This window comes from Cryptomeria japonica, chromosome 10 (assembly GCF_030272615.1).
Source record: "Cryptomeria japonica chromosome 10, Sugi_1.0, whole genome shotgun sequence".
Taxonomy (NCBI): domain Eukaryota; kingdom Viridiplantae; phylum Streptophyta; class Pinopsida; order Cupressales; family Cupressaceae; genus Cryptomeria; species Cryptomeria japonica.
The window spans coordinates 313,075,129-313,099,907 of record NC_081414.1 but is presented as its reverse complement, the minus strand read 5'-3'; the positions used below and the strand labels follow the sequence as shown (position 1 = coordinate 313,099,907).

The window sequence follows — 24,779 nt, the reverse complement described above, 5'->3', positions numbered from 1 at the left end:
AAGAAACCATGGGTGCAAGTGAACTATAAATTGAAGCCCAGACAAAAAGAGAGGCAAGCGAATTGAATTCCTCGGTCTTTCAATTGCAGAAATGGCCTTCTTTTCATTTAAAGCAGCACCTCTCATAACAATTGGATTCTCAGTGTTAATAGTAATTTTCTTGTGGTGGGTACTAAAGAGAGGAAAGAAAAATGCAAAGAGATTGTCATTACCACCTGGGCCATTTGCATGGCCTGCCATAGGAAATCTCCGTCAGCTGGGAGATCTGCCCCACCGTTCTCTGGAAAAGCTCTCAAAAAAATGTGGGGAGTTAATGTTTATGAGACTCGGCTATCTGTTCCCGCCCTCGTTGTTTCCTCTGCGCAAATGGCAAAGGATATATTGACAACACACGACTTAGTATTCGGAAACAGGCCGGTGACGGCGGCTGCAAGATACGTAGCATACGGAGAGATTGATCCAGGCTTGGCTCCGTATGGACCGTACTGGCGGCACATGCGCAAAATCAGCGTCATGCAATTGTTGAGTGTCAAGAGAGTCGACGCATTCGCCTGCCTGCGAGAGGAAGAGGCAGCTGTGGGCGTGCGTCCATTTGGGACAGGAGTCTGCATGGCAAAGTCCCTGTCAACGTCACAGCCGCCATTTCCTCCATCATCTCCTCTATCATGTGGGGAATTCTGGCGGGCACCAACACCGGCGCCTATTCTGATTTACTTAGGAGCAGCGATGAGCTTAGGATGATGATCAACGAGGTCGTTAATATGGTCGGTGCTTTTGTATCTCTCTCTCTCTCTCTCTATGCTTCAATTTCGATTCCATCTATGTTTATCTTCTTGCACTTAACTACTCATTTCTTGTAGGACATGTTCCTTGGCGGAACCGAGACAACGATTGTTACATTAGAATGGGCAATGAGTGAAATGTTAAGAAATCCTCGAATGGCCAAGAAGTTGCAAGAAGAGATTGAGTCCATAGTAGGCAAGCATCGCATGGTAAAGGAATGTGATTTGGCAAATATGGAATACCTACAATGTCTTGTAAAGGAGACATTCGATTATATCCAGCAGGACCTATAATGTTGCCCCATGAATCTACAAAAGCTTGTACTGTTGGTGCCTACCACATACCTAACAAAACAAGGCTTGTTGTCAATGTATGGCAATAGGAAGAGATCCAATGATATGGGAAGATCCATTGACATTTAATCCTGAAAGGTTTATGATTAAAAATCAGAATGATACAGGTCCAGACTTCAACATGCTTCCATTTGGTGCTGGAAGGAGAGGTTGTCCTGGGGCTTACCTTGCCACTCGGGACGTTGAGTTTGTTTTGGCTCAACTAATGCACTGCTTTGACTGGAAACTTGAAGGCAATAAAGATCCATCACAGTTGGATATGAGTGAAGCATTTACAACAAGTATCCCTCGAAAAGTGAATCTTTTCGCCATTCCTACCTTCAAAGTGGATATGGGGTTTTAGCCATTTTATCATAATATCCTTAATTTATCATATATATGTTGCTTAGCTAGTTTAATCTTATATAATGGCATTCTTGGCTAATAAAAAATATATAATTAGTCAACAGACTAGGAAGGATAAGAGGAAAAGAAAGTTCAACAATGAATTTGAAGGTAACTAGGTGATTTATATGCATTGTGGACAGACAAAAAATAAAATAATATTTTAGTGTGTTTTTGTTTTTATCTAAATTTTTACTTTTTAATGTTGAGCTACATGGGAGACAATCTTGTCATTAAAGGTTAATTACAATATAATTTAATAGATAATTCTCCTAAAGAATTTAATGTTCTAAATTTTGTTATGTCGATAGTATTTGTTATTGAATGCATAAATATATGGTGTTGAGCTTTCATGTGATTTATGCTGTGAACTTTGACAATGTTACGATTATTTAATTAATTGTTTAGTTATATTTTATCATATTATATAGTTTCTAGATGTTCTTCTATATACTTATATAGTTTCTATTGATGTATGTGTGTATGCAAACACCATTATCAAGGAATATTTTATTTATGTATCTATTTATGTGAATAATACAATCATAGATAATCACTCCATGTAATATTATTTATAATCAATGAGCCACACATGTTGTTATGAAATCTTTATAAAATGAAACAATCAAAGGACCATAAAAAGAAATCTCATAATAAAAATAGCATGTAAAAGAAAACATTGTGTATCATTAGGGCCTAAATTAGTATGAATCATAAATATTATCGAAATACTTATTGTTGATGACCATTTTGATATCAAGTCTTATCAACAATAAAAATATTTTTTTATAACCTTCTCTTGAAATAGATGAATGTCCTTAATAATTCATTTTCCTAGTTTAGACTACCAAGAGAGTTGCACCATTGAATGTTATGAGTCAACGCACGAGAGACTTACAATGTATAGAAGATTCATATATTTGATATCATGCTTGAAGGGTTTGAGTGAGATCAACATGGTAAGTATGAACCAAATATTATTTAGGTTGATCTTGACGAAGTAAAACAAGAATTCTTATATGACTTTGAATATTTAGAGCTTGAACATATGAAAATATTGGCATTAAAATAATACAGACAATAATAAAAAGAATCAATTAATTAATATGAATAGTTATTCGAGGACTTAGTGTGTCACAAGCATATGGGGCAATAAAATGGTTAGAGGAAAAAATAGTTCACATGGCCCTACATACATGGAATGGTTGATAGTGTGAAATGATCTAAAAGTTAAAATGGATAACTATTTAATCTTGAGGGTTTATGTTGCTAGTGCTACTAAAAAACAATTGCACATTTTAGAATGTGCAATTTGACATGCTGAAAATCGATCAATCGATCGATTGATTAACAATGATAAGGATAGAAAAGTCAACAATAAGAACAATACATACCCCAAGGATTGGGAAGGATACATCCCTATTTTGTTAATTAGATTAAGGTGGATCACTAGATTATCATCTGATTACGATCAAAATGGTGGATTGCTTTAGGATGAAGAGATAGATTGCAAGGTTGGATTGCGTATATTAGGATTAATTTACATTGGATGGACTGATTTGGGATTTGTTGGATTGGATGGATGGAAGTAGGATAAATGGATTGGGTAAGATGGGATTGCATGAAGGATAAGATGGCTAAGATGAAGGAATGGATGGGAACCAATGACAAGGGAAAATCAAGGCTTGGTAAAAGGATGGGACGATAGGTAGATTTCCTGGATATGATATAGATGGATTGAGTGTATAGATAGAGATAGGAGATGGAGGGATAAATGATGGAGGATATGAGGATGGAGATCCAAGGACTATGTTTCAAAAAAGTGAAATGCCCCACACTAGAGGTATTGCAAGTAAGGATGGAAGGATGATGGATAAATATGTATGAGATGGAAGGATAATGTATAAGGGATATGGATGGTATAGGAGGTAAAGCTTGTATTGTCCAAATCATGCATGAATATTTTGTCCTTGGCTTGAGAAAGTTCAAAGGTAAGAATGCACGATGGGGATATGAAAAGGAGAATATGGATAAAATAGTCGAGATCAAAGATGGAAAAGGAGTATGGATTTGGATAGGATGATGTATTGGGAATGAAGTATAGTAACATATGTTGATCATAGGATAGAATTGATGTAGCTTGCCCCCAAATATTGAGTGCAAGAGGCTGAGGGATCACACGTGATTCTTATTTACCAAGGTTTCATCATGGTACTTACCCAAGGTGCCACATGAAGTGGTTTTTGCCATTGGACATAATTTTTAAAATAGTTTGAATGGATGTGGATGGGGATAAGGATGTAGCTAAGTGGTTATGGAAGATAATTTCATTGGTATATGTGAAATGATAATGGAGGAAGGACTTCAAGCATCAATTTCCATGGATGGTATCCCTTGAAGATTCGTTATAATGGACCAAGGTAATGTAGATATTCTCATAGACGTTGGTAGAAATGGATGGGAAATGGAGGAGGATAAGGATTTATGCAAAGGATTGGATCAAGGAACAAAGGGATGGGGAATGAATATTGGATGATGGATGGTATGTTGGAAGACTTGTGTATAAGGGGACGAGGACATTGGGAAGATCAATTTTAGCACACACCCTGAAGGGTGGTGGAGTTGTAAAGGACAAACAAATTTCGAATTAGATGGAGAATAAAATGTGGGTTTTGGGTATAAGCACCCAAAATAAATGAAGGATATGATAGACTTAGGATAGTGAATTTTGGAACATAAGGGCCCAAAATGGTGTTCAAAGGTGATACATTTCTAGATGGAGAATTGGAGGAAATGTGAGTGGAGGAAGCTTTTAAATTAGCATTTTTGGATGCCAATTTGGATTGTGCTTTGTGATGTATTTATTCAATGGATAGTCTGGGAATCTGCGTAGTTTTTTTTATTTTCTCTTTTTGAACCTTTGTGACCTTTTGGATTTTTCTTGCTTTAGGATCATTATTTTATTTTATTTAGCATGTCTTTTTGATAGGACATGTTGATCCTAGGATTTTTGTGAATTTTTGGTTTTAGGAATTATAGATTTGGCATCCAAATTGTTTTCAATAGAAATGATATGGGTGCATGAGGACAGATGTTTTGGAGGTATTACAAATGGGGTGATGGAGGGAAAATGTTGGATGGAATTCAATATGTGTTCCTTTGTTGATCTTGATTATGGATTTAAGGTGATAAAGTGGTTGAATTTGAGAAAAAGTCGATGGAGGTATGTAAGGACCCAAGATGGATGGAAGGGATAAAGGATATGGTTTTGGAACATAAGGACCCATAATGGATGTGGATGAAGAAAGAGTGGACTTTTTGACATAAGGGACTAAAACAGATATGAGGGATGGTAGGATTTTAATTTATATGAAATGATATGTTATTTTGGATGGATGTTATGAATACCAACTTCTTGAGCATGAGCTTGGTAGCTGAGGCCATATAGATTTGGATTTTTTTTTATTTTAAGGGGTTTCAATATGCCTTGTTCATGGAGGCCTAACCCTTTGACTTGGTAGCTCATATTTTGAAAAATCCTTTTGTCAATAGGATACTTATTGGTTTGGAAACAAAATGTGAGTCCATTTTGAGGGGGATATGAGGTGGAAGAAATCGTAAGCTCTTGGAGAATACCATATTGGATAAATATGGAAGAACCAAGTTGATAGCTATGGGATTAATGGATAGCTTGGATAGGGGTGATGGGATCTTGTAGAGGCTTAGGACCATGAGAGGGATTAGGAGTAATATTAGGATCTTGAGATAGATTAGGATCATGAAATGGAGATGAAAAATTACTTTGATCTTGACTTGGGATGGGATCATGATGGGTATGTTGGGGGGGGGATTTCTTGGTCTTTATTAGCAATGGGATCATTGGATGGAGGGATTTTTTTTCTTGAGATGGAGTGGAGGGTATGGGATAATGAGGTGGAAGGGGATCATGAGGGGTTGGATGGATGGGACATCTTTATCTTGATATGGAAGGATATCATGGGATGGAATTGAGTGCAGACTTAGGGATGCTTTGATATTGAGGTGGAGAGGAATATATGCTAGCATTCTTTGGAGCAAGATCCTGGAACTTTTGGAGTTGTAAGGATGGTGTGATGGAGGATGAGATGGACTCTTCAAGTTGGATGGATGGAGAGATGGTAGATTCATGAATCTTAGAGGATTGAGGTTTGTCTTGATTTGAAGGGGATGGATGTGGATGTGGATATATGTCATCTTTCACAACTTTGTTTGGAGGTAGATATTTAGTCTCCTTTACTAATAGTGCTTGCATAACTTCACAAAAAAAGCACTTGGAGGATGAAGATGATGTAGTTTTGATGGATTTATTTGGGATTTATGGGTTAGATGGAAAATTAGGATTATGGATTAGGGGATTACGTTTAAGTTTTTGGGAATTAAGTGGAGGATTGGGATTATAGGGATATTTGGATTAAATGGAGGATTGGGAATAGATGGAAGATTAGGATTATGGTTTGAAGGATTGTAGTAAAAGAGGCTTATTATGGGTGGAACTGATGTCCAGGGGTTAGATAAAGATGGGGATTGGTATGTGGATATAGGAGAAGATGGATACATAGATGAGGAATAAGATGGACTTCTCTTATCAAAGGTAGAGGAAGAATAAAAACCAAGAGTTGGATTGGGATTGGATAGAACTTATTGAAGTGAAATGGATGAAGATATAGATGGATATGAGGATATGAGATTGACATGGTAAGTAGGTTGGGGTGAGATATATGAATAGGCCGAGGTTAGGTAACTTTGAGGCATAGTTAAGTTGGATTGGTATGATTGAGAGGTTGGTTTGGTTGCAGGTATGGTTTGAAGAATGAGGTTTGACATATATGTTTGAAATTCCAAAATCATTTTGTCAAACCAATTCATGATGTTTGTATATGGGTTTTGCATTAGGATGGAGATTAGAAGAATATGATAACATAGGAAAGATTGGTTGAGAGAGTTGGATTTTTATTTAAGGAAAAGGGATGAAAATTAAGATGATGGATTAGAGATAGATTTAGGATTAGAAGAATGGGATTTGATGAAGAAGATGAAGGGTGAAGTTGGATTTGGATTTGTTAAATCTTTTGATTTTGGGATGGAAGATTGGTTTGGAGAGGTTTGTATGGGTGAGGAATTGGATTAGAATGATGAATAAAATATTTGGAAGAAAATATTGGATGGTTGTTTGATGGCTAATTTGCTTGACTAAGGGGTTCACTTGAAAACACACAAACAAACAAATTGGATTGAGAAATTTAGATTGATAGGAAGCATTGATTTTGAACAACAAGACACACCAAGAACTCATAGAAGCCTAGAATTATTATAGGAGTGTTATTCCTTGTAGACTCACAAGGTTGACATCCATCCCCACTCTAGTATAATTGTGAAATTTATCCCCTTAGTGTCATATTACCACATAAATGGATAGCTAGGGAATATAAGGCCATGTACCACCTTCCACCTATTACCTTTTCAGAACTAGCCTTGCCCAAAGTTAGCTCTATCTCATCATGCAAATACACAATTGAATCACTTTCCCTCTCTAGTAGCAATGCACCACAAGGAATAACAACTAAAAGGTCTTAAACTAGTATGGACAAGTTCTCTAGTAGAGTCCTCTAAATACACAAGGTACATAAGGCACACATCTATAGATGAAAGAGAATAATGTCAAACACTCAGGAGGAGAGGGTAACCAACTCTCCTCCTTCACTTCCCCAAGGTATAAAATTCTTGGGGGCTTAGCTAATACCTTGGGGGCTTAGCTAAGATTAACAAGATTCTACTTCTAAGAGGGATTTCTTTTGATTTACCCTGCACTCATTATACTCTACCAGAACATGAGAGTTTAGGTTGTCCCTAGGGGTGATGAAATCCCCAAGAAATTTTCCTAATAAAATAAAAAAGGATACTATTGGTGTTTCTCTTGTACCTAAGTTTGCACTAACAAACAAGGGGAGAGGATACGTATGTAACAACTCTCAAATCTAATCTAAAATAAAAAGTGAAAGTTTGCAAGGCTTTTTATCACCTAACATCACACCGACATGCAAGGGAAGAGCATAGGCCAATCACAAAATTTATAAAAAATGGAATATAATGATTAATTTATCCTAAGAAAATGAAGTGTTCCTAGATTAATGGAAAAAATAAATTTTTGGACAATCAAATATGCAAGAAAGATGTTGGTAGCTTCAATTTTTATCTTAGACAAGTGATTTTGATCTACACAAGGATGGTTAGATGTTGAATTGATCAAAGAAAAATATTGTTAGCTTTAACATAAGCCTGAAAAAAATTGCACCTTTTCCATGATGGGGGATAGGAACACTCTGCCCATGCACTAAACCATGCAAATGATAAATTGGCCTATGCAAAAGCTAAAGCAACCAATGTAGGCACTAAACCACAAAGAAAAAGTGCTAAACTATGCAGACACTAAACCAACCTACACAAGCATTAATCTATAATGAGTAGACACTAAAGTACAAAAGCTTAAAAAAATTAAAAATTAGTTACTTTGTTGGTGCAATTAAGGTATTGTACCTTGGTTATTCTTCACCTAAGTCTTAATTACATGTCACTTAAGCTTATGTAGGGATCACATAAGAGCTTTTAAGAGCATCTCCACTTTAGGTGGTGTTATCATGTTATCACATTTCACATTATCGCATCCACCTTTAGTGGCTTTATCACATTATCACATCCACCTTTTGTGGTTTCATTTTTCCACCTGAGGTGGGCAATCCACATTTAGTGATGTTATCACACTATCACTTTTCCACTTTAGGTGGGATGATAAGTTATCATTTTATGTCTCATGTCATAATATTTTGACACTTGTACTAATCTTATGCACTCCTATATTCTCATCTTAGCCTATTTAACCAAGGGGTCTCCTATGTACAATTCATTCCATTCAATCCTGTTGATCAATTTAGTTTGAATATTTATAGGAATACAATTTATCTTGTCATATTATTTTCCCTTGTTCATGTGTTTTCCATTAGACCTCTAGATCTTAGCTGGCTACCTTCATAGCCAAATATTACATAATTGACTAACAAAAATATTGCAATATAGGTCTCAAGCACTGAAATGGGAATCTTGCAAAATCACTATCAATTTGCTACAATTTATTCAAATTCTTGTTCAACCAAAAAAGTAAGTTAGGCAACTGAAATATCTATTTGGTCAAAAAATCAAGAAAAGATAGAATGAACACAAGAAATATAGAAATTCAAATTATTAGAGAAAAGTGAAGGTGCTAAAGTGTAAGGCACAAGTTCCAAATCATGCAAGCGCTAAGATATAGGTTACTAGCACTAAGTTATAATTGAGGCACTGAGTAACAACACATGCACTAATCTTGTAAGCAGAGGCACCAAACCATAGGGTACAAGTGCTAAGCCACAATCTAAAACATAAAAAATCAAACAAAAACTCAATTTTTTTGTTAGTAACAGAGATGTAGGTCTCATCATGCCAAAATGAAGATGAAGAAATTGATAAAGACATGAATAAACAAAAGAAACGAAAAACACAATGTAACCTTGTCTTTTACCTTCTCATCTCATGCATTGAGCAAAAGTAGAGACACCCTTCTCCACTTGATTTGTTCCCTTGATGTTGTAGTTGGGTGGAATTTGTTTTCTTATTGCAACAACATGATATTAAGATGAGAATTGATAGAATAAAATAGCAGCATAATGATAGGATAATAGAAGACGGTCAAAATAAGAGAAGAAGCCTCAATTTATATATTTTCTATAAGAAAATCAATAGCCAAGATGTGATGATAAATGGATGGCTAGGATTGATTGAGAGAGATGGCATGGATTGATTGCTTAGCCGTGTGACAAGTCTCACAAGGAGAATGGATGTGCAAGAGCTAAGTGTGTTCACACATGGGGAAGCTCATGAAAGGGACATGCCAATGATATGTGTAAGAGGTAGGGTGGCTTGGGAAAGTGACATGTCTATGAGATATAGAGTAGTTGTGAGGTGACCTTTCATGCTCACACATGTGTGAGCAACAAGAGGGTGGAGACACATGTCACATGATGACAAGTTTATATCTTGATCCATGTAGATGGATTTAAGGGCTAGGATTGAGTGGGCAAGGATTAAGGATGAAGTGGAATTAAATAATAATGAAAATGCTAATAGAGGTTAATCAGCATAAATCAATTAATTAAGTAGGTATTAAATAATTGATTTAGTTAGAGGACATGGAGGATAAGGTTAGAAATAATTAAATAAATTTAAAATTACTTAATTAAAGGTGAGGGATGAAGGTGAAGGTTAAACTTGATTATATAAATGTAAAGGGTGAGGGGTAAAGATAAAGGATGAATTAAATAAATAATAAGTATTTATTTATTTGTGGCTTTAATGAAAGGTCGATCTAGAATTTATTTAAGTGTAGTTAGGTATGGACAAATTTAGGCGTTTACAATAGAAATATATCATATCATAAATGATAGTTTGGACTTTGTAATATGATTCATGAAATACAATAATATGTATAAATACCTAGTAAATGCTAAATGTCTTCCAATTCCAATTGCTAATTCATCTTCTCAATCTAACCATGATACTGAGAGTCACCTTCATTCTATTATTTATTTTCTTCACTTTGTGTATGTCCATTTAAATGCATCTCAACACTACAACTTGTGTTATTCATTATATCATTGTCATTTGTTCCACTACCACCAAGCTTTGAAGTGTTGCACAATCCTCTCCTCTCACATGTGGACCTCTAGATAGTGAGAGCCCTTTCATATGGAAAACTTTGGATATCATACCTACTTGTAAACATCCTTAAGCAATTATCCAAAATTTTGTCTAGTTTGTTTCTTATCTTTAATTTCAAGAACCCCAATGCATTGAAAACACTCTCATCCTCCACAAATCCTAACATCATGGTTTCACATAACCTAGCACATTTGAAGTATTCTAAGATTGAATCATGTAATATTTTTCGCTGACTTAAGGTTGCTTCAAGCCTTATTATTTATCCCAATTGGAATGGATTCTCAAATAACTTAATTTGTTCCTTCATTGTTGATCCAAAATGGGTTGATTTCTCTTTACATTAACTTTATTTCAAATGTTGTCTACCTCCTTTCCATTGATTTTGAATTGTGAACTTACTAAAAAATGATCAATCAAGATCATTAACCTCCTATGAAAATCAATCACTTCATAATTGAATCAAATATGAGGACACACAATAGCAATGGCTTCAAATAGTTCTTCTTGAGGGAATAGATCTATCATCTCTGTGGAAACAGCTCTTTCCATGCTCTTTAAAATAGTACTTATGGACAGAAGAATTTTGTTAAAAACTTCCCTTGTAAAAGTCACTTCTCTAAATCTACTAGAGCACCCAACAATGACCATGGTACAATGGTGAATTAGTATCTCATATCCACGTACAAAGATACATAACTCCCTAGTTGTAAAAAAAAGTAGGATTGTCCACATCCAATATCAGTTGCCAACTAATAAATTTTAGACTTATAGATGTTTTCTTTAATAGAAATAGCTTATTGAGGGTCAAGCATGCCATTTTAAGTAGTCTAGTATATTCTAAAAAATGCATAATTCTTTCTTGGGTTGTTTTCACAAGCATGTCCATTTCATCCAACATGGGGAGAATACCAAATAAATCTCTACATCACTTAATCTATCTAAAAGGTCTGGAGCTTTGTCTATTGAGTCGTGATGTTCCTACATTAAAGCAATCAAAGATTGATATTCTTCATAAACTTGTTGCACTAGTCCATGTAGGGAGATCCATCTATATCAACATCCTTTAAAAGCTTACTTTCTGCAGTTATTCCCTCAACAAAATTTTGAAATTTTGCAACCCATTTGGAACTTTAGTAGAAGTATGGGTAGAGCTCATGAACTAAATTTTCAACTTTAGCTAATGAATCAAACTTGCTCATAATTTTAAATGCTAAATTCATTCTATGGGCCATGTAGTGAATGGCAATCATGTATGGTCAAGAATTAGTTTGTATTTTTATACAACAATCATTTCTATGATCTTGGATTATTGTAGATCCATTAGCTCCTAAACATACCAACTTCTTTGCAATTGTTAAATCGTCTATATTACCAATTCCATTCAAAGATTTCTTAGCTAGTTCAAACGAATTTTGCATTGTGGGTTTCTCCCTCATTTTAACAACACATAGTAGATGAGGTTGGTAGACATGTTTGTGCATGGTATATACATGTATACATATCCAATAAGTATCATCTATCATTGTAACTTCATCAAAAGATAATGCAATAAAGATTGACTCTTTTATTTTTCCTATACATCTTTTTTTTTCCACCTCAACAAGACAACTTGTGTTTGAGGAAATTTTGGAACACCCACAAAAGATAATAAACTATTATATTCAAGGTAGTCTGTTGTAGGATGCCCTCTAGTTAAAATATTAAAGTAACACTCAACTGTATAGTTTTGGCCTTATTTGCTTTTGTTATGATCTTTTCATATTGAGATTCAATTGAACCTCCACATTCAATAAAATTTGTCTTTCTTTGTGTTTGGTGTTAAAAATTAGGGTTTCACCACCTTAATGGATATAGCCACTAATTTCCATGGGATCACCAAAACATTAAGGGAAGGTAATTGAACTTGATTGATCTAATCCTAAAAGGACTGAATTCAAATAAGGTTAATTATTTCCTTGTTGGATTTGAAATTGAATTGTAATTAGGATTGGTTTGCAATGCTACTAGGACAAACAGTGGGAATTTGACATAAAACAATAGTAACAAAATGTCCCAGATGTCGATCAGAGTTGTAAACCTAGATCTAAGGAAGGAAAATGGATCAGAACATGTGATGGAAGATTTAGGCTGAGTTGTCGAGACTGAAGGAAGCAAGGTCCCCTAGTCCTTGAATATCAAGGGCAGACAAACTGGATCTTTTTCAGATTAGGATGATACACATAATCCATTGTTGGAAGGTTGTCAAAAATTCTCGGGACCGAGTGGATTCAACCATCCTATTCCTCTTCTATTTGCACCTTCAAAATCTGAGTTTTATTGTCATCATCTACACTGCTCGATTCCTCACTCGCAGCTTCTAAGACAATTCCTTGCACACAAAAAGAAGGAAATATGTTTGGTTGATGGGGGTTTTCCTTAGGTCAAACCCCAATTTATGAATTATCCTTGAATTGAATTGATAAATGGAATGGAATTGAAATGAAATATAATGTTTTCATTTTGAGGGAAAGGCTATATGCAATCTAAAAATGCTTAAACTTGATACCTTGATGAAGTATGCTTGAATACTCATGCAAAGGCTTATAATTTCTTCATAGAAGGTTGATCATGGATACTTGAACTTGAACGTTTGATCTTGACTTCACCTTCTCCTTCAATTTTTTATCAATACTTGAATGCTTGCTCACATAAACTTGAATTGATCTTGCTAGAGTTCAATTGAGAGCTCACATATGATTTCCTTGTTTTTCCAAGATGACCAAATGAGGAGCGGGGGGGTAGGCTTCATTTTATACTTAATTGTGCATCAAATGTTTGAATTTTCAAATCAAGCCAACATAGAGCCAAATTTCTCGCCCACATTAGGTAACCATTTTGAGCTTCTATTTTGGGTCCTGATTGGGAGGACCAAGGCACCTAGGGTGAGTCGGATCTATCAATCAGGACTCAGAATAGGACAGTGGTTGAATCAAGAGTTGACAATGCAGATTTCAAAATGGTAGGAGAAGCATCAAAGTAGGCATTGAGCACCAGAGGCTAGAACGCCAATGTGAGGGCTAGGCGAGCATGAAATTGTATAAGGATACAATTTATGACACTAAACTTTGCATATGCTTATCATATTCGATCACATACTTAACATGAAGACTTTCTTCCTTTGTTTTCCATTTAATCACTAATTATTCCTTTTCATCTATGATTTTTTTCATAAATTTTAACGATATGATTTTCGATTGTGTCTAGTTTTAGCTACAACTGCTTGTCCCTATTATATTTCCAACTACAAATCTTACATTTGCATTACATTGGAGATTCGTCTTTTTTTGCATTCTCCACTGCTTCAATGAATGAGTACTTTGACACCCAATCCATTTAAAAATTCCTTCGAATATCCCACTCATGTCCTGTTTTTTATTTTGGTTTTATTTTCCCCTTCCGTGTACTTATTTTGGCTACCCTGGGTATCCCTTGGGTACATATGCTTTTTAGAGTTTTTTCTTGGACCATCATGAGGGAAAACCATCTGGGAAAAGAAAACTCATAATGGTATGCGTTACTCTAATCGGCTATTGAGGGTGGTTCATTAAATTTCCTACAAAAAGATGATAATATCAAATTTTACGGCTTTCGTTGTCACCTTTACGTGCTTCCAACTACCTTGAAGTATGCAAGTATCATATAATGAACTGATAAACCATTCTTTATATGAACCATCAACCACTAATATATGCAATCATAATCAAAATTATAGCATGAATGGCACTAGAAATAAATTGTGTTATTACAACAATTTCGTTCAATTGTCAAGTATAAAACACATGACCGACAACTTGGTTGACATGTTGTCTAAACAGCCTTTGATTTCAACTTGGGTACATTAACTTAGCTTGAATCATTTGTTTACGGCGATGTATTGAACAATACTAGTATGATGCCAATTTATGGGAGATATGTCAAGAGCAATGTTGAGTAAAACTTGTGTTCCAACCAATGGAAGAGTTAAGCTAATGAGGTTTTGTGATGTCCCACACAAGACTTTGTCCAGTATAGTGAGAAAGCTCCTTGTATTATGTGAATAAGGGAAAACGGATATATGATCCTGATCAAATAAGACCAAAATCATAAAGACTTGCAAGCATCCCCTGGATATCGATTATGCTGAGGAGGCGATCAAGAAGGTATATTAATGGAGAAATGCGATACGGATCAACAAGAGTGAGGAGACCAATGAATGGTAAAAGGATAGTAAGCGTGGGACCAATATCGATAATCATATGAAGGAAGACAAATCAAAAGAGAAAGATAATTACCAAGCGACGGCATTAATAATATTATCTCGATCAATGGAAATATCCATTAATTAAAAGACAGCGACTGGCCAAGAATTTAATCATCGGGATAATAGTATCTAAGGGTTGATAAATGAAGAAAACCATACGAAGTTGTAGCCCTGTTGAGCGGTACCCATTTGAAGAAGTAGAAGACGATCATCAAACTGAGCCTCCGCTAATGATTAACATTCATAAATCTATCACCAATTATAATTAAGAGAGACACCGATTATGAAAGTCTAAATCAATACTTATCATCAAATGATGCGATTAGGTGGTAATAACGAATAGGCATGAGTCATGTCTTTTGCCACAACTTATCATTCCAATTACAATATATAAGAAGGCACTCAGAATAACTTCAAAGGAGATAGATACGGGAGTGAATGCAATATATAGAAGATTAATTCTGAAGTGTATACGAAAGATTATAAGGACGAGATGGTGATATCTTGGTATCCCACTAGTGACCAGAATTATATCAGTTTCAAAGGCGTAGTAGGGAAATATGTGAAGAATAAACATTAAATAAAAATATGAAATGTAATTCAGATTTATATCAACATACATAAAAGTGTTAAAAGTGTTAATATTATGGAGGGAAGAATATATGATACATTGCTATAGAGCAGAAATTGGAGGAAGACATAGCCACATTTATGATCAGATTTTGGGGAGAGATATTACTATATTTATGATCATATCGAGATAAGTTCTATTCTTCGAACTATTTCTAGAGTTTTAAGTTTAATATTTTAATGAAAGATATGAACAGTTTTGAAAAAATTATATCATTAATATATTATAAACTCTCATCTTAAGTAAAAATCTTGTTTCAGGGCTAAAATTAAGGTAAATCCCAAAAGGGGACATTACAGGTTTATACTTAATAAATCAATAGTGATTACATGTGACAAAGGCCTCGGCACATTTGTAAAACTATATCTTTTGGCTACAATACTTTGTTAAGTACAAGTAAGCTGAGTATTTCATCCAAATAATGGCAAGGTACTTCCATGGATTTGGAACTAGCTTCTTCCATGTTAAGGGAAGTGTTAAGGGAAGTACATGATTGATTGAAAACAAAATGCGTACAATCGTTTCATTCAAGAAGGCTTTAAAGGGCAATGATGCTAAAAAAACATTTATTAATGTTTGAGTCCACTTTGGCTTGCTTTGCTCCATGATTTTGTATAGAAATCAAGATTCTTCAACGAATTTTGGAGCACATTATAGGAGATAACAGACTCAAAGATGGGTCAACCACTTCTCATACACAAAAGTGGTCGATAGAACACTAGAATTTCTCTTGAGAGGATGTATTATACAACAACCAAATGCTTAGAATGAGAATTTAGCATATTATTCAATATCCAAAGTCTTTTTTTGTTTAACTTTCCTCTTAACATATTTGATGTTGTGATGGGACAGCTATGATAAATATTCAAAGATGATAATTCATTAATAATTTAACCCAAATTCATCTTCAAGTGAGAGGATTGAAAGCAGACGCGAGCTAAGTACAAACCCAAGCATGATCAGCACAGAGAGGAGCACAAGTTCCAAGTTGGAGACGTGATGTGGTTTTACTTAAGCAAAGAGTGGCTCAATGGTAAAGCTGAGTACATCAAAGGGAGGGTAGGGAAGTTGAGTGGCATTGAAGGGTCAGTTGCCAAGTAAAGCCAAAGGATATTCCAAAGAAAAGTTGGGGGATTTTTCCCTCATCATTTAAGTCCTCAAGCCTTTGGTTACGTGAGCCCTCTCAAATGGATAGCTGTGATCCCAATGGATCATGGTTCACTTTTAATTCATGTAACTGACTTCAAGGTTTATGGCTAACAAAGTAACTAAACATGCCCAAACTCACTATAAGACAACTTTTGGAAGACATGGATGCAAATGTAGTGCAGTGAGAAGACAGATGAAGGAAATCCCAAAGGTGATCCAGAGACCTGTAGTCCACAACATTTGAACAATTAATAATACAGGCTGAATATAAGATTAAATATCAGTCAAGCACTCCCATGAAAAATTAAATATTTTTCTTCCATCTTTTCAAGTGTTTCGGTGTTTGGATCATTACATAATTTATTTTCTCAAACTTTGTGAATCCCTTTGAATCATGTATGTTTCAATCGTAGAGTTGTAGAACGTATGTATAACTAAGTAGGGTAGTGAGCTAAATTGTCTAAACAAGTTCCAAGGCAAGGAAAAGTGAACGCAGTTGAAAAAGTACAACAATATTCATGGAAACAGCTGGCTTGTAAATCTTGCATGAGAATAGTGGAAATGAGAAGGTACAACTCTGCTCTTCTGGAATTTTCCCACATTGGATTTCTTGAGGGTATATTCATGTCTTGAAACCCCTTTTCTTTTATGCTTCAGTTCTAATTGTACATGTTATGCAACTGCATCAATTTCTAACATTGAAGCATCACAATTTCAAAGACACATGTTTTTTTAGCAAGTTCTTAGAGGATGGCAAACGTAATTTAGTAGTATCATATTTAAGCAGTCAAGATTCATATCATAAAATTTGTAAAAAAATATGCATCCTAATCACAGATCAATAGAAACTTTCCTTATTTTTGTTTTAAAAATTTCTAAAAGAACTGATTTTAGTTAGCAGTTTCGCAAACTCTCTTCAGCATACAAGACAAAAATTTGTTATCAATAACATGCAAGAAGGCTACAGGAATACATATGCTCTCCTAGGGGATAAATTCTGTGGCACGGCCAAATAAAAATGTAGAGATCAAGATCAAGATGGAATTACAGATAACAAAGACATGAGGACTCTTAACATACAACACAGTTGAAGATGAATGTCAGAGGACATAACTGGAAAAACGCACTGTTTGCTTGATAGCATGGTACAGAATGTCATGAAATGGTATACCTCCTAACAGAAGAAGAGTGACGATGAAAGAAATATAGGATAGGGGAGAAGGAATTCAAAATCTGATACAGAAAGCAAAATTGCCCCTAACAACATTAATTATGAGGGAGAGAAACAACAATGCATATTTGCTGAGAACAAAATTTCTAGATATCGGGAGCTAAAACTTCACTTAGAATTCTTCTTTATTATATTAAGAAGAATACGAGTGATGTACACAGTTCATAAATTAAACCACTTCCTCGAGTCTAGAGATCATAAAGACCAGCAATCAAAATTAATATAGGACTTGCTTACCATCTCCAGATAGGGGATAAGAATAGTGCTGCGTGGATTCTCTTAAGACAATGATATTAAAATAATGCCAAAGGAACAGAGCTTCTCACTACTGCCAATGAGCTTCTCATTATGGCCAATGCATTTCTAGTTCACATTTCAGAAGAAAAGACAAAATACACATGGAAAACATATTTGAATTATTCATCAATACAACATCTCCTTCTTTGATGTAGACAAAAGCTTTATGGTGAATTCCCTGCAGAAATCCACATGACAATTACATCCATCGTTAAGAAACAGAAGCATGGCATTGCTTGTTCAGATAAGGTATTGAACTTTTACTGCCAAATTTTCAATTTCTAATAATATAGCAAATTCATGTGGATAAAATTACAAGATTTTGTTGAGCATGTGTCATTGACAATTAAAGAAACCTGATTCTATAGGCACAGTGTCAAGATTGACTCACAGCTCCCAAGAATCTCCAAATGGAGATACCTATGTAGGGAGGACTGGTTGCAGCCTTTAGCCAGCACTATCATCGTCAGTTCACAATCAATATAGAGGAATCTGTCTCGCTTAGCTCCATGTATTTGTTTCTTTCAACCAATACAGAAAGATTTGGCCAGATAAGAAGTAAACTAAAAATTTCTCTTCATCTATGGGCTAATACCTAAATGATGGCATGAATGTGATCCAACCATAACTCACTTGCAAAAGTTGAAAAGGGTGAAAATGAGGGACTGTTGCCATATCTTGGTATATTCATTCACTTAAGATTTATTGAATGAATCCCATTAGCAATTTCTCTCTCTCTAGGGTCACCATCCTCCAAAGTAACACCCCTTGGATCTTCTGTTACCAAGAGTGGAAGCACACCATTAGTACTCCAGTGATGTGCAACATGATCTCTGGAAGTGGTTCCAAGCGTTATTGCAAATATTGCATCAAAACCTCCAGCACCAGGAACTCCAGCCAAAAGCACACCTTCCATACTCATCGTACTATCTAGCATACAAGTCTGTGATTCAGGTTCAATCTGTCATAGAAAGTTCAAACAAAACACAAACTTTAAGATGAATACATTTGTAGATTATGTGGATGGAAGATAGCAATAACTACATTACCTTAACCTCAGACAACAATTTTTTTTTGTGACAAATAATTATGCTATAGATTTTAGATATCTCCAGTCTTATGACTTGTACTTCTAATTTACAAGAAGATAAAACACATAATGAAGAACAATTGTACATTAGACATCTCCAGTATTATGAGTTATCCTACTAATAATGAGAAGGTAAGATAGGTTGTCTTTACATGAGATCAAAAAGATAATAAAAAGGAACGGATTGTTTCAAAAGGTGATTTTTATCTTTGCAGTAAATGAAACAGAAAATAGGTACTTACTGGAACTCCTGCAGCTTCTCCAATGTGCCTCAAAAGATTTCTAACCTCCAGCATAGCTTGTCGTGCTCCCAACAAAGCTTTGACAGTTGCATGATGACTAAAATCATCCTTGTGATGATCCATCCACTACATAGTACACGTTATTAGCATAGCTGAAGACTTTTGTATGCACGTATTTAACAGAATAACTGACTTTGTCAAACATGAACAATTACAGAAACAAGAAAAGAAGGAAATGGTACATGAATAATTAGATTGCACTAAGCTAAATTTCTTTAAGTTCAAAGCTCTCTCCATTTCTTTCTTCGTCACTAACATATTTTAAATCAGAAGGCAACATAACAAGTGCTAAAATATCTCACTTGAAATCACTGTTGTCGCATAAAATCTATATTAGTTGATTTCAATAGGTTTGTCTAAGTGTATCATAGTTAGGATTTACCATGTAGAACTTTCTAACCAGTACAAGTGTATTGAAAAATAATGCACATCTATTTACAGAGTCCATCACCCATCCAATAAATGAGTAGTGATGTCTGCCGTATTTACTAAATTGAATTTTAACAGATTGGATTTTTCATCTTGAAGTGGCTGTCATTAACTCCATATGGTGAGAATTGTGATTGGACATCATGTGCAACAGAATTCAAAGGTAAGGTATATCAATATATGAATGAATGCTGTGGAAGAAGAGGCTTAATCACTTTGTTTTGACGACTAACTATGCTTTGGATAATTTCTAAGAGAGATTTGATGGCATAGAGCATGTCCCTAATGGCTTGTTTGTATCACAAACAATATAAATCTTGTAAGTTGCATAGTGCATACCCTCTAAATTATATGTATTTGATACCAGAAGCATATATTTAGGACGAAGGGTTAAGTCGCAGCTCACATGGCTAAAGATAATTGCTGACCACAGAGAAGCACATTTAAAGCCTATTCCCAGAAGAGAAATTCCTAACTAAGCACTCGTCTTGAATATCTAATTGTGTACCCACTTCCAGACATCTTTAGTTCTTAAGAAACATCCCAAAATAATATGTAATATTTTAGCAGTCATTCGCAGCAGCAATTCCTTTATCTCTATAGGACTTGGGATAATACAGATGCAAAAGCATATGGATTTCAAAGAATCAATGTTGTTCAATTAATCAAGGAGACAAAGCTCCTTTAAATAGAGTTACAAAGACGATGTTTCTAAAAGAAACAATTGTTAACTAGAGGCGAAATTAGAAACAACTTAAATGACCATTAATAATAAAACAGTGCGAGACACGCAATGGATTTTAAAGAATTGATTAATTACAGAATGAGAGACGCTCATAAATAATACAAGAATATTTACAAGAATAGCAAGTTTCTAATAAGAAACTGCTGAGAAGATCGTAGAAGATCTTACTAAAATAGAATATACACTATTGAGCATTAATACTAAAATTAACATTATTTTAATATTCTAATACCCTCCCTTGATGCTCAATCTATTAACTACACCTATAGACCCCCTGAATTTTACAAATTTATCAAGACCAAGGGGCTTGGTGAAGATGTCTACTGGCTGCTCCGAGGTAGGAACATACAGCAACTAGATAGATCCGTCTTCAACCAGCTGTCGAATATAGTGACAATGAGTTTCCACATGCTTGGTTCTTTCATGGAAGACTGGATTCTTGGCAAGTTTGAGCACTCCCTGATTATCACAGAACAAGGGAGTTGGACCTGCCTGGGAGACATGCATATCCGCAAGCATTCGTTGAAGCCAAACCGCCTCACAAGCTGCCTTAACTACTCCCCGATACTCTGCTTCTGTCGAGGAGAGAGCCACTGCCTGCTGCTTCTTACTGGTCCATGTGACAGCACTAGATCCCAAACTAAACACATACCCTGCTGTAGATTTACGGTCATCAACCGAACCTGCCTAGTCAGAATCTGTGTAGCCACTGAGTGTAGGATCAAAACTCCGAGTGTACAGAAGTCCATAATCAGGAGTGCCACTCACATAACGCAGCACACGCTTCGCTGCTATCCAATGATCAGCCTTGGGAGCTGTCATGAAGCGTGAAATGTAGCTCACTGCAAAACTGATGTCAGGTCTAGTGGCAGTAAGATAGATGAGACTGCCCACTAGTTGCCTGAACAAAGATTCATCCACAACTGGTGAAGATGACTGAGCTGAAAGTTTGAGCCCGGGTTCCATAGGAGTAGAGGCAGGTTTGCAATCCTGCATTCTGAACCTGTCCACGAGACTTCTGGCATACTTGGACTGAGAGAGAAAGATACTGTTCTCAGTCTGCCAAACTTCAACTCCTAAGCAGTAATGAAGAAGTCCCAAATCTGTCATATCAAAGGTGCGGCACAAATCCTGTTTGATCCCAGTGATCAAATGTGTTGAACTGCCAGTAATGATTAAGTCATCCACATAGACAACCACAAATAGAACATCATTACTAGTATGCTTGATATATAGGTTTGCATTAGATGGACTCCGCTGAAAACCATGATCTGTCAAGTACTTATCAATTTTCATGTACCAAGCCCGAGGAGCTTGTTTTAGACCATAGAGTGCTTTGACTAGTCTACAGACCTTTTGTTCTTGACCAGCAACCTTGAATCCTGGGGGTTGCGTCATGTAGACTTTTTTCTGTAAGTCACCATTCAAAAAGGCACTCTTGACGTCCATCTGATGGACTTTCCAACTGAATTGGGCTGCCAAGGCAAGAACGAGCCGTATAGTACTCATTTTGGCTGTAGGAGCAAAAGTCTCCTCATAGTCAATGCCTTCTTTCTGTGAGAACCCACGAGCAACAAGACGAGCCTTATACTTGTCTAGGATTCCATCAGCTTTGTATTTTACTTTGTACACCCATTTGCAGCTAATGGGCTTCTTCCCTGAAGGAAGATCAGAAAGGGACCAAGTGTGATTCTTCTGAAGACTCTGGAACTCAGCTTCCATAGCCTGTTCCCACTCAGGTATACCTTTAGCCTCTGAATATGTCTGAGGCTCAAAAACACTGTGTATGTTAGCCATGAGAGCAAAATTGACTGTATGCTGTTGTTTGCTCTTATTACGGGAGGTTCTACCCTCAATGAGCTCAATATCCCTGAGGTCACCAATGGTCTTGGCCCACCATTTAGGCCGGAGAGTAGAAGTGCTAACATCTGGAGGAGCTGGAAGAGGCTCAGGATCAAGAACATGAGCAGCAGCAGGAGGATTATTCTCCGGAGGGAACTCAGGTAGTGCATCATCGAAAATAGATTCTGCATCATCCCTCCCATCAGGCGAACCTAAGGGAAGAAGAACACTGTGAGGCTGATCCTCAGAACACTACTCAGAAGAAGGGGACTGAAAGAATCCTCTGTCTTCATCAAATACAACATCACGACTGAAAATAAGACGTTTAGTGTCTATATCTATCAGTCTGTAGGCCTTATGGTGATCACTGTATCCTGTCATCATGAGTTTCTGACTTTTGGAATCCAACTTGGAGCGCTTAGCATCTGGAATCCAAACATAGGCAACAGAGCCAAAAACCTTTAGGTGGCCGATCTTAGGCTTCCGACCAGACCAAACCTCTTCTAGAGTCTTCCCCTTAACAGCCTGAGTAGGGGAACGGTTAAGGAGGTAGACAGCAGTAAACACTGCTTCAGCCCAATACTTATTCGGAACACTCCTGTGTTGTAACATAGAGCGAGCCATCTCAACAACCGTACGATTGCGACGCTCGACAACACTGTTTTGCTGAGGAGTGTAGGGTGTAGTCAATTGGCGTTTGATGCCATGGGTATCACAGAAGTTGGAGAATGCAGAAGAACAAAATTTCCCCCCCGTTATCTGTCCTAAGAGTAATGATGCTACATCCAGACTCTTTTTCAATGAAGGACTTAAACTTTTGAAAGATACTAAATACATCTGATTTGTGTTTAAGAAAGTACAACCACATCTTTCTACTAAAATCATCTACAATAAGCAAAAAGTATTTGCAACCAGTAACAGAAGATGTAATCATAGGACCACAAATATCAGCATGAAGTAATTGAAGTACCTTAGATGCGCACCAAGACTTTCCATGTGTGAATGAAGTCCGATGCTGTTTGCTAGCTTGACAGGCGCCACATACTCCAAGATGCTGAGTCTGAATATCAGGTAACCCTGAAACAAGTCCCTCCCGAGATAGCTGAGAGAGATACTGAATGTTGAGATGTCCATATCTCTAATGCCACAAAGTGCTAAGAGGAGAAACACGAGCTGCCAGAGCCACTTCAGGAGAATCACCAGTGTCAAGAAGCCTGTATAGGCCATGATCCTCTAGACCAACAGCAACAGTAAGACGAGTCTCCCGATCAATGATGGAACACTTGTGAGCACTGAACACCACATCTAGCTGAGGAGAATTCCTCATAATCTGACTGACAGAGAGCAGATTAAGTTCCATACCAGGAACATAGTACACATTCAAGAAGATGAGATTCCTGCCACCAGACTGTATCTGAACAGTGCCTCTGCCAACAACTGTATACTCCTCACCTCCGCCAAATACAACGGAATCACTGAAAGATGAGAAGTCTGTAAACCAGTCACGCCGATGAGAAAAGTGACGTGACGCACCAAAGTCGATGTACCAAGCAAAAGACCTGGCATGATCTGAAGACCTCTTAGCCATAAAGGCATAAAAGGCAGACTCCTTCTGCTCGGAATGTTCAGCAACATGCGCCTTCTGGTGTGACCCTCACTACTTCTTTTGTTCAGAAGCGAGCCTCTGACGGCAATCTTTCTTCATATGGCCGTACTTGTGACAATAATTGCACTGCACATTCTTCTTCTTAGCACCATCATGTGTCTGAGAAGAGCCTTTCTGCTGAAAAGACTGAGAGGACTGAAATTTGCCTTTATCCTTGTGAAAGGATTGGGCTGTGAAGGCATTTTCCGAGGAGGTTGACGTAGTACCACTACCAAACTGTTGTTTCCAGCGATCCTGCTGTAGAAGTTTGGTGCACAATTCTGAAAACTTCAAGTCAACATTAGTTGAAGTAATATTGAGGGTCTCAATGAAGTGTTCATAGAAGACTTTTCAGAGTGATTACTACCATGTCTTCTTCCTCCATAGTCCGACCAATAGCTTCGAGCTCATCTCGAATGTCCTTAATCCTCGTGAGGTGTTCCTGTAAGGACATGCATTCGTCCATCATAATGGAGAACAAGTGATTCTTCAGAAAGAATGCTCAGCTCTTGTTGGATGTCTCATGCAATTCCTTCAGATGCTTCCAAATGTTGAAAGCTGTCTTGCCGGAAGGAATTTGTGGTAACTGATCATCAGTCACGGAGAGTTTGAGAAGCATAACTGCCTCCCGATTGCGTTCATCAAACTTATCTTGATCTGCACCAGGTGTACCAGGACTGAGCTCTTTTCCCAAAACAAGCTAGTCAAGACGCCTATATTCGAAAATGGTCAACATACACTGTTTCCAGATGTTGTAATTGTTGCCATTAAAGCGTTGACTACCTTCTAACATCAGGTTGGTTAGAGAAGCCATTTGCACGTTTCCCAAGGC

General features: G+C 36.5%; 2 protein-coding genes across 3 annotated transcripts in view; one reads left to right on the top strand and one right to left on the bottom strand.

The window, feature by feature from the left end:
• Positions 1 to 300: 300 nt before the first annotated feature.
• LOC131041764 (cytochrome P450 750A1-like) lies at positions 301 to 1,479 on the top strand. Its single transcript, XM_059212446.1, has 3 exons — positions 301 to 684; positions 861 to 992; positions 1,234 to 1,479. Exons 1-3 carry the CDS (start codon positions 301 to 303, stop codon positions 1,477 to 1,479), a joined length of 762 nt encoding a protein of 253 aa, XP_059068429.1.
• A 16,511-nt stretch (positions 1,480 to 17,990) lies between these two features.
• Positions 17,991 to 24,779, bottom strand: part of LOC131041760 (phosphomevalonate kinase, peroxisomal) — a 65,415-nt gene continuing 58,626 nt past the window's right edge. For both annotated transcript variants that reach the window (XM_057974962.2, XM_057974961.2), the window contains 2 exons: positions 19,227 to 19,352; positions 17,991 to 18,855 (listed from right to left, as the gene is read on the bottom strand). In XM_057974962.2, coding sequence (XP_057830945.2) covers positions 18,586 to 18,855; positions 19,227 to 19,352 — 396 coding nt within the window. In that variant the 3' untranslated portion in view covers positions 17,991 to 18,585. The remainder of the gene's footprint in view (positions 18,856 to 19,226; positions 19,353 to 24,779) is intronic.

What these genes read in the sequence shown, in the direction of transcription:
- LOC131041764 (XM_059212446.1), top strand. Translation starts at nt 301, where the DNA reads ATGTGGGGAGTTAATGTTTATGAGACTCGGCTATCTGTTCCCGCCCTC. An exon ending in CATGTGGGGAATTCTGGCGG is followed by an intron (nt 685 to 860) that starts GCACCAACACCG and finishes CATTTCTTGTAG; the next exon opens with GACATGTTCCTTGGCGGAAC. An exon ending in TAGTAGGCAAGCATCGCATG is followed by an intron (nt 993 to 1,233) that starts GTAAAGGAATGT and finishes ATTAAAAATCAG; the next exon opens with AATGATACAGGTCCAGACTT.